This window comes from Cetorhinus maximus, chromosome 4 (assembly GCF_964194155.1).
Source record: "Cetorhinus maximus chromosome 4, sCetMax3.hap1.1, whole genome shotgun sequence".
Classification (NCBI taxonomy): Eukaryota; Metazoa; Chordata; class Chondrichthyes; order Lamniformes; family Cetorhinidae; genus Cetorhinus; species Cetorhinus maximus.
In genome coordinates, this window is record NC_135882.1 from 32,951,639 (window position 1) to 32,966,447 (window position 14,809).

Below are 14,809 nucleotides of genomic sequence, written 5' to 3' on the forward strand. Positions count from 1 at the left end.
AAGTGATATAGATAGGTTAGGTGAGTGGGCAAAGATCTGGCAAATGGAGTATAATGTAGGAAAATATGAGGTTGTCCATTTTGGCAGGGCGAATAAAAAAGAGGCATATTATCTAAATAGTGAGAGATTGCAGTGCTCTGAGGTGCAGAGGAATCTGGATGTCCTAGTGCATGAATCGCAAAAGGTTAGTATGTTTGTGCAGCAAGTAATTAACAAAGCTGATGGAATGTTATCGTTTATTGCAAAAGTAATTGTATACAAGAGTAGGGAGGTTATGCTTCAGTTATACAGGGCATTGGTGAGACCACATCTGGAGTACTGTGCACAGTATTGGTCTCCTTATTTGAGGAAAGATGTAAATGCATTAGATGCAGTTCAGAGAACAAGATTATTGTCTGAAATGGGCAGGTTATCTTATGAGGAAAGGTTGGACAGGCTAGGCTTGTATCCGCTGAAGTTTAGAAAAGTAAGAGGTGATTTGATTGAAACATATAAGATCTTGTGGGGGCTTGACAGTGTTAGGAACTAGAGATAGTTTAATTAAGTTATATTTGTATTTGTGGGTGTTAGGAATGAGTTTTAGCTTTAGGTTTAAATTTAATTTGTATTTCTGTATTAGTGTGTTAAGAAAGGGAGGAACTTGAATTTTGGTTCCACCTTAAAAGGTGCTTGCATTCTAATGCAGTGTTATGGTTCTTGAAGGGAAGAAACAAACACAAGGTAGAAAAAACTGCGCTGTTGCCTAGCAATGGGGATCCAGGGAGAGGGATCCAGGGAGAGAGAGGAGAACTGAAAAGTAGTTTCAGTTCAGGTGGTCATTATGCTCTAAATTGAAGGAATCAGTTTAAGTCTCTCTCTTGCTGGGCATGCTAACAGATTGCTGAGAAAAATAAGTCTAAGAATCTTAGATGAGTTGCTCTGAAGTTAAAGTAACAGAGAATGTCAAGTGAGTTCTGGATCTCAAGGGAGATGCCAAGTTGTCAGCAGTCTACTGTAAGAGGGAACTGCAGGGAGCAAGTCCTAAAGAGAAAAGAGGAAAGTCCCAAGAAGACCTTCTCGTCAAAGGAAAAGAACAGGAATCTGGCGAAGATCCTGTTAAGTGAAGTTAAGAGTGAGGAGCTGATGAAGGCTTCAAGCTTAAAGGGAGAAAGCTGCAGGATGCAGACCTAAAGCAAAATAGTCTTGCGAGAAGCCAGAAGATCCACGGAGACTATGGGCATGTGAAGCAGTGGTGTTCTGTTGGCACGGCTGAGCATTTGAGAGAGAGTGCGTGGAAGACAAAGCTTGAATGCAAATGGCGAGCCAGGCAGAAGAAGATCAGAAGGAAAGTTCGAAACCCTGGAAGTGGACTCTTGTGGAAGGATACAAGAGAAAGCAAAGATTCCAGAGTGGGTTCTTCCAGAGTGGAGATAGGAAAACCTCGGTGTGAAAGATGGAGTTCTGTGAGACCAGTTGGCTCACGGTGTGGGGTGGCCTTTGTCACTTGGTTTCAAAATGTGGTGTGCCTGACAACAGGTTGCCAATTGGTTTACATGGACTGGGTACTTACTGTGAACATTAGAGTATAAGATCACTTTTGTAACTTGTGTTATCCTTACGAATGTGTATATACCTGTAAAGGTATAGTTGTGGGTGAAGGAGCATTGTAGTATAGTTCATTTTTTCTTGTTTAATAAATGTTTTATTCTTTTGTTAAAAGTTCATCAGCTGACTCCAGTGAGTCTGTTCAGTAGTCACCCTCCACATCTCTAAACAAAAAATAAAAGTTTGTATCTATCAAGTCAGGTTTCACCCTGGGATCTGGCTTGTCCAGTAGTAACATCAGCTGGGATCATAACAGCAGGTTGAATATGGAAAGGATTCTAGAACTCAGGGTCACTGTTTCAAAATAAAGGGTTGCCCATTTAGGGCAGAGGTGAAAAAAAAGAAATTCTCTCAGAGGGTTGTGAGACTTTGGAATTCTCTTCTTCAATAGGTTGAGGCAGAGTTCTTGAATATCTTTAAGGCAGAGGTAGATAGATTTTTGATAAGCAAGGGGGTGAAAGGTTATGGGAGGTAGCCAGGAATATGAGATTAAAATCAGATCATCCATGGTCTTATTGAATGGCGGAGCAGGCTTGAGGGACCGAGTGGCCTACTCCTGTTGCTAATTCATATGTTCATATGTATCATTGTCTCGTCATCTTTCGCTCCCTTCCTCTCCTCAAGGTGTTGCTTTTTATTGGAAAAAGGTTCCACTGGCACCACAGTTCTTCATGTCCTCATCCAATGGTCATTCTTTAATCATGAAACAAGACAATGATTTGCAAAAGCTACTTGGGCAATGAAGGGAAATGGAGCAGTGGAAGCATCACAGCTGAGCTCAACTCAATCTCCACATATTCAAGACTGGACAATAATCAGGAGGGGAAACATTGGTATTTCTCCCTCCCTATCCCAGAAAGACTGAGGCCAACTGTAGTGGTTATATTGTGCCCTAGCTGAGATCAGCTGACTTAGAAAAGACAAGGAATCAAATCTGTGCCATATCATACCAAAGATTATTTTTTTAAGCACTTAAAGATAACTTAATCAAACAACCAGACAATTTCAATCAGAAGCAATACCCAGATAATTTGAGCCAATCATGAGTGAAAAAGTCACACTAATTCAAAGCAAAAGATGCAGCACAAAAAGGAATGAAAAATAGAAGGTGACTTGGTAAAAATTGTCAGATGGTGTATAATATGGGAAAATGTGAACTTGTCCACTTTGACAGGAAGAATAGAAAAGCAGTATGTTATTTAAATGGAGAAAAATTGCAGAACTCAGAGGTACAGAGGGATCTGGGCGTCCTGGTACATGAATCACAAAAAGTTAGTATGCAGGTACAGCAGATGATGAGCAAGTGTAATGTTGTTGTTTATTGCAATGGGAATGGAATATTATAGTAGGGATGTTTTGCCGCAATTGTACAGGGTGTAGGTGAGACCACATCTGGAGTACTATGTACAGTTTTGGTCTCCTTATTTAAGAGCAGTTCAGAGAAGGTTCACTTGACTGATACCTAGGATGGGGGAGGGGGGAGATTATCATATGAAGAAAGGTTAAAGGTTGGACAGGCTGAGCCTGTATCCATTGGAGTCTAGAAGATTGAGAGGTGACCTTATTGAAACACATATGATCCTGAGGGGACTTGACAGAGTGGATGCTGAAAGGGTGTTTCCATTTGTGGGAGAGACCAGAACTAGGGGATATGGTTTAAAAATAAGGGGTCTCCCATTTAAGATGGAGATGAGAAGAATTTTTTTTCTCTCAGAGGGTTGTGAGTCATTGGAACTCTCTTCCCCAGAGAGCAGTGGGGCAGGATCCTGCTGTGATCTGATTGAATGGTGGAGCGGGCTTGAGGGCCAAACGACCTACTCCTGCTCCTAATTCATAAGTTCGTATGTGAACATGCAGGTTTTAACAGCAAGCTGGAAAAACCACACCTAGGAAGTGACTCAGCCACAAGGTGAGTGGAGATTTCAGCTCTGTAAGAATTTTATTCTAAAGCAATCACTGACCTCATCACGTTGTCTGATTCGTTTGAAGACATACTCTGCAAAGGGTTTCCGTGGAATATACTTCCCATCCCCTGGCACAACGTGCAGAATTCCATCTTCAAACACCACTTTGCCTCGTGAAATGGTAACCAGAGGGACTCCATGGCAGACCATGCCTTCAAAAATGTTGAAGTCAGCAGCTTGGTGATGTGTTTTGGCTGAAATAGTCCTGTTTGTAATGGAAAGGTCAAATAAAAACTATAGTAAACTGAAAGGGAGATGAAAACTGCACCACTAATACAAATAGAAATCAAAAACAGCCTGTTGAGTTAGCAATAGTTTGAACTCTTACCTAGCCAATTATTGCTGAAATGAGTGACAGAGTTCAGCAAGATTGAAGTTCTGTACTGCCAAGCAACCTAGCCATTTATGAACAAAATATCTGCAGCATTGGCTTTTCTTCCCATCCCTACACTATTGCCTTCAGTTGCCTAAGAATCCATTCTTGGGTCCCTGTTCTGCCACTTGGTAACATCCAAAGATGTCAGGTCATTGGCTGACAACACCTAGCTACCTCTTTACCACTTGTCTTGATTCCTCCATTGACTGGTATCTGAATGTTTATCTGACGGCCACAATTTCCTCATTTTAATACCAGAAAAACGGGATCCATTGCCTTTAGACCCCATCATAAACAATTCCCTTGTTGTCAGTTCCATTCCCTTCCTGTTACTGGGCTGGATTTTTATGGGAGGGCCTACTGCTTGCAATACCCCAGAAGAAAAGTTGGTCCCGAACAGACCAACTTTTAAAATGCCTGCCCTGTAGCGAAGACATGCTGGGAGCAGCATAAACATGCAGAGGGTCTGACTTCTGCTCCTCAGTGGACAGGAAATGCTGCCCTTGAGAGCTGCCAGCCAATCTGATCATCCGGTTGCTGGGATTTCAAGGAGGCTAATGGAGATCATTAATGGCATCCAGAGTGAGGCAAGTCCTGGGGTTTTAGCATGGAAAGGATTGGGCACCCTGTGGAGGAGGGCCAAGGGGCAGGGTGGAGCTTTTGGAGCCTAGACAGGGAGGAACAAAATATTTATGACTGTTCTTCTTGAAAGAGAGGTCAAGGGGTAACCTAATAGCGATTCTCAAGAATCACTTTGCCAGGGTGCTCAGGGCACCTCCCTGATTGATGTGCAGCCCTTCCTTCCCGCCTTTTAAAAAAAAAGTTTTAAAAACGGCCTTTGCATTCTGGCCTGCTTGCCACTTCTCAGTGTTTTATGGCAGTGGAGATGGATTGAGGCCCCTAAATTGTTACTTAATTGGGAAGTTAAGGGCAGTAGGCCTTAAGGGTGGGCAGCCTAGTGGGCAGCTTACCCACCCCTGGTATTATGGGGAACGGGTTGGGGGTGGGCGGGAAGGAGGTGAGCTGGCCACCCAACATATTTTACTTGCCCTCCACCCTCCCAACCCTGCCGAAACACGCCCAGTGGCGGGGAGTTGGGGGCGTAAATTCCAGCCCACTGTTTCAGGGTGATCCAGACTTTTTACTATCTTGATTTCTAACTAACTCTAAGTCCTCTCCATCACAAAGACTGCTTATTTTTAATACCATAATATCACTCACCTCTGTCTCATCTTATCCTGTCATCTACCACAGCACTCATCCATGCCTTTATCATCTCCAGGCTCGATTTCTGGCCTGCCTCCCTTTTTCCTCCCCTTATAACTAAAGCTCAGCCAAATCTCTGCTCCCCATATCCTATCCTGTTCTAATATCTGTTCACCACTCCTGACTTTCCTGATATATTTTGGCCTCATCACTCCCTACCTCCTTCTTACAACCTTTGCAGTCTTTCAATTCTGCACTCTTGTGCATCCCTAACTCCTTTTACAAGGGGTGACAAAATAGATAGTAAGAGCTACAAAAAGGGTATCTGAAAAGAAACTTGCAATTATATCAAAATCCACACAAAAAATTTTTACAACTGTATTAGGGAATGGAGAAAGTTATGAAGAATACAGATACACACTTCCTTAAAGCTGTCAGGGCAAATTAATGATGTAAAAAAAGCATGTGGGTTACTTGGATGTAAATAGAGAAATGTGATGATGCTCACACTATATAAATCATTGGTTGGCCCTCTGTTGGATATTCTGAGCACCACACTTCAGGGAAGATACAAAGGCCTTGGAGAGGGTACAGAGGAAAGCTGAGTTAACTGCTGATTTTGCATAACTATAGATTTACCAGGGGTGAAGGACTTCAGCGACAAAAGATTGGATAATTTATGACTGTTCTTCTTGAAGGAGAGAAGGTTAAGAGGTAACTTAATAGTGATTTTCAAGATAATGAGAGGTTTTGATAGCGTACATAATGAAAGGCTGTTCCCTCTGGGAACAGTGTTTCAATAACCAGAGGTCATAGATTTAGAATCAAGATCTCAAGAGATGGGCAAATATTCTTTCACTCAGAGCTGTCAGGATCTGGAATGCTCTACCTGAAAATGTGATGGAAGCTGATTCCATAAATAATCTTAAAAGGGAGTTAGACAGCTACTTGAGGATGTTGAGCTTACAGGGTTATGCACATAGAGTTGGGGGCGTGGGATGAAGCACGACTGCTCTTTCAACGTGCTAGTACAGGCACGATGGGCTGAACAGCCTTCTTCAGTGTTGTACATTTTTATGGTTCTATTCTTAGCCTTAGTTGGTGGCCATTGAAGAATTCTGAGCAAGGGAGCCTTGCTCGTTGGGAACTAATTTTTCCGAGGGGTCCTTCAACAGGTATTAGGCCCTATTTACCATATTCAAGGGGTTTTGGGCATCCACTTAAAAAATGGGCACCACCAATTTGGCACTGGACCCAACATCTGTGCAGAGTGAGTGTAGGCTATCTCACTGTTAAATCCGTATGCTTTGTGCCCATTGTATGCCCAAAATGTGTGTAGTGCATACTAATTTCTAGCCCAGTGGCTTCAGCAAAAGGAATTGCAGTCGTCCTCTAGTCAGTCACCTTACCTGACGGCACATGGGTCCCAGATTACAATATCAGCATCAGAACCCTTGGCTATTTTTCCCTTCCTGGGATAAAGGTTAAAGATCTTTGCTGCATTGGTACTGGTCACGGCCACAAACCTATTCTCATCCATTTTACCACTGTGCTGAAAACAAATGATACAGATAGTTTGCCAGCTCTGTTAAGGCCTCCTAATAAAAACACAAAAAATAATGATCTGACTGCTTCAACGCATCTGTAATGGAATGTTATTGCAGGCAACCAACACTATCTGGAGCGTGATGCCCAACCAGAAAACCAAAGTTAAACTGCTGATTACACATAACTGTAGGTTGCTCTAGGTTACTGAAGATGGCATTCTTCCCCTTTGTGCTCATCTCTCAGGCTGCTAATTTATGAGAGCATGGATGAGACTCTTAGTTTTATATTAATTGTTAAAAACAACGAAAAACATCTTCATATTATTCAGAGACCACTTTTAAAGTGTGTTTTTTCAGTGTTTTGAGGTATGATGCACTCAGTGTTACCATTGTGAATTTGCACTGAGTCACAAAGACCAAATTCTACTGCCGCTTCCATCGCTGATGCTACTGAAATCAACACAACAGTGATGACATGGCTGAACATTCATTTTTAAACTGTAACAATTATTTTAAACAAATAACTATCAAATATTTCAAGCGAACATCCTATTTATCAGTGGACTGATGGCTGCTCAACAGCTTTGCAAAGCCAGGAAACTACGTTCTACCCACAGACCAGGGCTTAACTTGGTTCTATTCTCCAAGTCCTTCCTTCCACAAAGTCATTCCATGGTCTTATCATTAAGCCTCTGGGGAACACATACTTTCTTACAGGGTTCTGCTGATATACACTTGAGTAATGTATAGGGTGATTTCACTCCTGCATTCACTGGGATCTTGGAAAATCACAGGATTTTCTTCCTTTAATATGAATGGCATTGAATATAGTCAGATCGATAGGTTTAATAGTTATCAGATAGCATCATGGGCAAAAGAGCAAAGCATTTTCCTAACTGAAAAATGGGACATGGAATTCACATCTAAACGCGTTGTGGGCACTTACTTGGTCACACTGAATGGTTCAACCGAATGACTTGACAAAGTGTGCAGGCCATTCTTTTCAGCATTATCCAATATGTAATTTGCGTGAATATGAATTTAATTTGACATATTTTGATATATTAATGATATGGTACACCCAGAAGCTGGTTGATTTGAATCCTGGCCTCAATGCTGCTGCATTTACTCCTCAGGCTCATTCCTTCCTCCCCAAAACTGGAAAACAACCTTAAGATCTATAACCGTACTTCAGAATTATTGGCTCTCAATATTTAAGTGACGCTTACCACTCCCTTTTCCCAAATGATGGACATCCTGTCCTCCACACCATTCACCCCATTTGGAATCTTTGTGAAATCATCTTTTCCAAAGGCTTTCTGACAACCATTGAATGTGCAGTTGTCCGTTCCTGTCAAAGTAAGGTCACCGCTATGAAAGAAGAGAAATAAATAAATTGACAACACAATCAAACAGGCCTGCACAATAGATTGTGGCATTGTACTGCTTTACTGATGATATCTGATTAAGAAAGAATTGAAATCCACAAAACAGATCAATCTTTTACACAAATGGACATGATTAGGAAGACTGAGGGGTGGGGAGGGAGAAATTGGAAGAGAAATCAGTCATTGGTGCCAAAGTAATGTCCCACTGAGTAAGTAACCGGGCAGACCTTGCCCAGGCAGCCACCCCAATCGCTTTTATCTGTTCCGAGTTAAAAGCACAAGCCACACTGCTCAATTCTAACTGAAAATAAATCCTAGAGTTCCAGACGAAGTGTTTACCATACACTGAGGGAAACATATTGGCTTCTGGTCAGCAGCGAGGCCTTGGTGCTTCACTGCTGACTGCGAATGAAACTGCAGCCTTACCTTTTCATAATACTACAGCCAGGACTTCTTGTCCCAGGTGAAGGACAAAGCCAACTACGAAGGGAACCATGAGGGTTAGTGGCAAGGGGCAGAAGTACCAAGGCCAGACTCCCTTTGATGTCAACAGCAAACGAGCACTCCTTAAGGTCCAGCAGCCTGCAGTGTCATGGCGAGTATTTTTCTTAAAGTTCTTAAGCTTTTTTTAAAACTATTTTTAATCTTTCAAAGGCTTTTAATTGCTTTTAAGTTTGCATAACATTTAACGTAATGCAAGTAAATGTGGAAAAGTCTTGAAATGAGCTAAAACAAAACTTAAAATTAAATAAATGGTAAAGTACATTTTATAGTATTGTGAAGTGCAGTCTGGTAAGATAAGTAACAATTTCTAATTTTTTTAAACATCTCCGATTACTTTTATTAGGCAGCTGCTGAGAATAGCAGCTGTGAGGTAGAATTGTTTATTTGGATATTAAAAGACTTCTAGGACGCATTCCAAGCTTTTAAATGGTTTATAAGTGTTGGTCTGAGTTTGCACAGCTGCTGGTGTTAGTCAAATTATTTGTTTGTGGGAATTAAAGGGCTCTTGGGAACATTCCAGTTTTTAAAATAGGACTTGTGAGCTTACTTTTAAAAACAGATCCAGTACAGATTCTGCTGTTAATCACTTACAACCCAGGTCCTATGCCTTTAATGGCATGAGTATCTTAGGAGTAAATTTCCAGACAAGTTCAGGGCATCTAGCCCAAATCTACAATGGTGGAGTCAGTGTCAGAGGTATCCATGGAGAAGTCTGGAAAAGTGTCCCTCTGCCCATTGGAAGTTTTAAGTCCTGGGTAAGTATGTTGAAACTTCCTCTGGGTTTTGATGTGCAATGGTGGCAAACATTAAGAAGGTAAATGGTTTGTTGGCCTTCATTGCAGGAGGACTTGAGTACAGGAGCAAGATGTCTTACTGCAGCTGTACAGAGTTTTGGTGAGGCCACACCTGGAGTAGTGTGTGCAGTGCTGGTCTCCTTACCTAAGAAAGGATATACTTGCCATAGAGGGAGTGCAGTGAAGATTCACCAGGCTGATTCCTGGGATGGCAGGATTGTCGTATGAGGAGGGATTGGGTCGACTAGGCCTGTATTCACTGGAGTTTAGAAGAATGAGAGGGGATCTCATTGAAATGTATAAAGTTCTGACAGGCATGGACAGACTGGATGCAGGGATGATGTTTCCTCTGGCTGGGGGGTTCTGGAGCAAGGGGTCACAGACTCAAGATACGGGGTAGGCCATTTAGGACTGAGATGAGGAGAAACTATTTCACTCAGAGGGAGGTGAACCTGTGGAATTCTCTACCACCGAAGGCTGTGGAGGCCAAGTCACTGAATATATTTAAGAAGAAAATAGATTTCTGGACTCTAAAGGCATCAAGGGGTATGAGGAAGAGAGCCTGAGTATGGCGTTGAGATAGAGGATCAGCCATGATCACACTGAATCACGGAGTGGACTCAAAAGGGCCAAATGACCTACTCCTGCTCCTATTTTCTACGTTTCTATGTCTTGAGTTTCGCCTCCAATTCCATTTGCTGATTCAGTCCTGCTTGTGTATTCACACAACTCATCACAATGTGAAGTGAGAAAAACCCTTGTGAAATACTAGGCTGAACTCAAACTTGAAAGCAGCAAACAAAACTGACAATGACAAGGGCCAAAAGTAGGTCTTCTGCCAGTTTGAACAATGCAACCAATCATTCTGCCTTCTTCTGTGCAGCTGAAATTGGACTTTGAATTTTTAAATTCTGTCCCCATTTCCCCAACACAGCCCATTGCTCAGCATCATTAAGGGCATAAATAAGAAAAACGTGTTTTATGACATATTAAGTCTTCCATCCTGCCATATCCGCTTCTCAATATAGTATTATAAGTGCAGCCTTGTAAGATAAGTGGACTATTAGACAACTAACAAGGAGGAGGCTCCATGAACATTCCCATCCTCAATGATGTTGGTGCGGGCATGTGAGTGCAAAAGACAAGGCAGAAGCGTTTGCAATCATCTTTAACCGGAAGTGCCACATGCATGATCCACCCTGGCCTCCTACAGATATTCCAACTATCCCAATACCTGGCTCTGCAAATTAAATTCGCTCCACATGATGTCAAAAAACAGCTGAGTGAACTAAATGCAGCAAAGGTTAGGGGCCACAACATTGGGAAAATGCTGCAATCTGTTGTTAAGGAAGTAACTGGGCACTTAGAAAATCCTGATATGATTAAGTAGAGTCAACATGCTTTTATGTTTGACAAAACTGTTAAGTTTTTTTTGAGGATGTAATTAATTAATTAAGGGTGCATAAAGGGAACAATTGAATATGCAGGTGGTATATTTGGATTTTCAAAAGGCATTCACTAAGGTGTCATGCGAAAGCTTGTTGCACAAGATAAGGGCTCATGGGGGTTAGGGTAATATATTAGTATGGATAGAGGATTGGTTGAAGAACAGAAAACAGAGCAGGAATAAGCATGTCATTCTCAGGCTGGCACAAGTAGGGTGCCAGAAGGGTCGGTGCTGGGGCCTCAGCTATTTACAATCTACATGAATGACTTAGATGAAGAGACTGAGCGTAATGTATCCAAGTTTGCTGATGATACAAAGCTAGGTTAGAAAGCAAGCTATGAGGACACAATTGACTGGATTTTAATCCCTCAACGCAGGCAGGTTCAAACTCTGACATGCTGGAAAATTTGTGTCATCAAACAGCATGCAGTATTGCTGGTACAGTCCTGCCTCCCAGCGATTTTGGTGGAGGCACCTTATTGGGGCTCACGGCAGCCTGGCTGAAAGTAGCAAACCATCAGCAAGCCACCTGAGAACTTGTTGCAGGGCTGTAAGAGACGTTCAAGGCAATGCATGGGAAACTTCCTAGTTCAGCAATATGTAAAATGAGATGAAACAGGTATGCAGTTTAGAGTCAGAGGGCAGAATATTCCATGCCCACTGGCGTCGGGCGTCATGGTGGGCGTGAGCGGACAATATGGTGAGAAGGCCAAAAATCAGTTTCATGCCATCATGAAACCAGTCTACAATCGTCCACTTCCGTTACAGATGCGTTGAAGCAGTCAAATCGTTAATTTTTGTGTTTTTATTAGGAGGTCTTAACAGAACTGGCAAACTATCTGTATATTTTGTTTTCAGCACAGTGGTAAAATGGATGAAAATAGGTTTGTGGCTGTGACCAGTGCCAATGCAGCAAAGATCTTTAACCTTTATCCCAGGAAGGGAAAAATAGCCAAAGGTTCTGATGCTGATATTGTAATCTGGGACCCATGTGCCGTCAGGTAAGGTGACTGACTAGAGGAAAACTGCAATTCCTTTTGCTGAAGCCATTGGGCTAGAAATTAGTATGCACTACACACATTTTGGGCATACAATGGGCACAAAGCATACGGATTTAACAGTGATATGGCCTGTACCCACTCTGCACAGATGTTGGGTCTGGTGCTAAATTGGTGGTGCCCATTTTTTAAGTGAATGTCCAAAACAGGTATTAGACCCCTTAAATATGGTAAAGAGGGCCTAATACCTGTTGAAGGACCCCTCGGAAAAATTAGTTCCCAACGAGCAAGGCTCCCTTGCTCAGAATTCTTCAATGGCCACCAACTAAAACTAAGAATATAACCATAAAAATTTACAACACTGAAGCCCATCGTGTCTGTACCAGCACATTGAAAGAGCAGTCGTGCTTTGTCCCACGTCCCCAACTCTATGTGCATAACCCTGTAAGCTCAACATCCTCAAGTAGCTGTCTAACTCCCTTTTAAGATTATTTATGGAAACAGCTTTCATCACCTTTTCAGGTGGAGCGTTCCAGATCCTGACAGCTCTCTGAGTGAAAGAATATCTGCCCATCTCTTGAGATCTTGATTCTAAATCTATGACCTCTGGTTATTGAAACCAGAGCCTTCCATTATCTAATCTATCAACACTTCTCATTATCTTGAAAATCACTATTAAGTTACCTCTGAACCTTATCTCTTTCCAAGAAGGACAGCCATAAGTTATCCAATCTTTTGTTTCAGCTAAGATGCTGCTTCCCCAGGTTCTAAAGCCTAGAAACCAGGACATAGTGTCAGGGTAAAGGATCAGCCGTTTAGGACTGAGAAGTGGAGATATTTCATCAGGGGGTTGTGAATCTTTGGAATTCTCTACTCCAGAGGGTTGTGGATGCTCAGTCATTGAGTATATTCACAGCTGAAATTGATAAAATTTTGTACTCTAAAGGAATTGAAGGAGGTGCGTACTGCAGGTGTACTAAGCAGGTAAGGAGTTGAGGTCAAAGATCAGCCATGTGATTGCTGAGCAGTCTGAAGGGGCCACATGGCCTATTACTGCTCCTATTTCTTATGTTATGTTCTATCAGTAATTGAGCTGAATGCCCTGCAGTTAATGTATTATTTGAAATTTGCTGAAAAATATCTTCAGAAATATAATGGCCCCAATATTTACAGAGAAGGAGTGAGGCACAAACCTGGAAGTGTGGACAAGCATAGATCCTGCAGGACCAAATCTAAATATTTTTTTCCCATTTACTGGCCAGCAGCAAGCCAGGTTGAGAGGTTGGGAACCAGAGAGTAGGGGTAGAGAGATCAGAGGCTGTGGAGGGGTCAGAGACGTGATTGCAGACATAAGACCTGGTGGGGGGGGGGGTGCTCAATCGCAGGATGTGTCCAATTGTGAGGAGGCAAACAAGAAAGCTTGAAGGGGTTGGGCGATTGGGGGAGGAAGCGTTCCTTCTTCTCCCACCCCACACACAGTGCTATATAAAGCAGTTACCTTGGGATTGTCTCCCTTCAGCTGTCGGATTTCCAATCCCTGGGAAAACTAGCCTGTAGCACTTAAATATAAAACTAGGGTAAAATAGGTGGTAGACAGCCTCATTAAAGTATTTAAATTATAGACCTACCTCTGGAATACAAGTTAATCACCCACATCCCAATCCCCTCCTCGCAACCCACCACTCCCTCCCCATAATCCACCTCAGTTAAAACAGGAAGTTGCTGCATTTGAGGCGGGTTGGAGTTGGGTTTCCTATTGTTAAAATTTTAACCCATGCCTATTGGGATGAGGGTTAAAATTTTCCCCAATAAATCATGCCAAAAAAAGACAAGAGACATTTGCCTTGACCAAAAAGGTTTCTCTCAGTGTGGAATAAATATTATCTGACAGTGATAAATGAGAAAAGAAAAAAAGAGTAGCAGCCATGGGACTTTTTTGTTTTTACAGTGCAAAGGTAGAATCAAATGGTAGGTTCTGCCTCAAAAGTTTTTGCAAAAGACCCAAATTTCATAGGATACTTAGAGGGTTGGAGAAGACCATCAGGCCCATTAAATCTACTTGCTCTAGGCAAGGTGTCCAGCCACACACAAATGTTCATTTTCTAACTACTCAATCCCCTGGAAAAGGCAAATATCCAGAGAGTAAAATCTGTAGCCAACTGAGGAAATCTTTAAAAATACCCTCTCTAACTCGCTAAGGCAATCAAGTGAAAATCTGGATCAAGAGAAAATCTGAAAATCCTCACAATCACAATGGCTAGCAACATATCCTCTTTAAATGGAAAATGTCCTTATCACGCAGGAAGTCTTGCTCAAAGTACAACAAATAAGAATGAATGTGTTCACTTAATAGGAGAAATAAAATCAACTCCCGGCCCAAATTTTCAATTAGTTATATTTCTAACGACTTTTTAGGAACATTAGCCAGTATTACTTTCTTTATAGTTTAGAAGATCACAGAAATCATATAGAGTTGACTTTGTTACTTAATAAGTTAGAATATCAACAGTGATTTGGATTGCTGATACTGAAGTATTACAGTCCTTATATTCAATCTTAAAGTAAATTTAATATTCAGAGTCACTCAACAATGCAGTGTGATTTCACAATATTTACTTCGCCAGCAGGTCCATGAGATATCCTGGTGTTGTGGGATCAGGTCTTAGCGGAGGTCCCATGACATATGCTGCGGCTTTGCGCCAATCTTTGTCCCAATAGTGAGTCCCATCTGTCCCAAGACTGGCTGCAATGGGTTCCCCAAAGACAACCTTCCCTAGAAATAAAAATTTTGTTTAGAGAAGATTTTAATTAAATTGAAGCATTGACTTTAAAACACAAACGGAATTATGCTATGAAGTAACAAAGATGGGGATGAAGATACTATAGTTGATATGAACATGGACTTTCAAAAGACATTTGATATAGTGCCACATTCCACTTGCTAGCAAAAGTAAAGGGAGAGTGGAAAATTGACTGTGACACAGGAAGCAAAGAGTGCTGA

The 14,809-nt window shown here is 41.8% G+C and overlaps 1 protein-coding gene across 1 annotated transcript in view; it reads right to left on the reverse strand.

The window, feature by feature from the left end:
- dpys (dihydropyrimidinase) overlaps nucleotides 1-14,809 on the reverse strand; it is a 115,639-nt gene that overhangs the window by 14,502 nt on the left and 86,328 nt on the right. The window contains exons 5-8 of the mRNA XM_078540064.1: nucleotides 14,425-14,581; nucleotides 7,907-8,048; nucleotides 6,540-6,682; nucleotides 3,546-3,753 (exon numbers count right to left, since the gene is read on the reverse strand). Of these exons, the coding sequence (XP_078396190.1) occupies nucleotides 3,546-3,753; nucleotides 6,540-6,682; nucleotides 7,907-8,048; nucleotides 14,425-14,581 (650 nt within the window). The remainder of the gene's footprint in view (nucleotides 1-3,545; nucleotides 3,754-6,539; nucleotides 6,683-7,906; nucleotides 8,049-14,424; nucleotides 14,582-14,809) is intronic.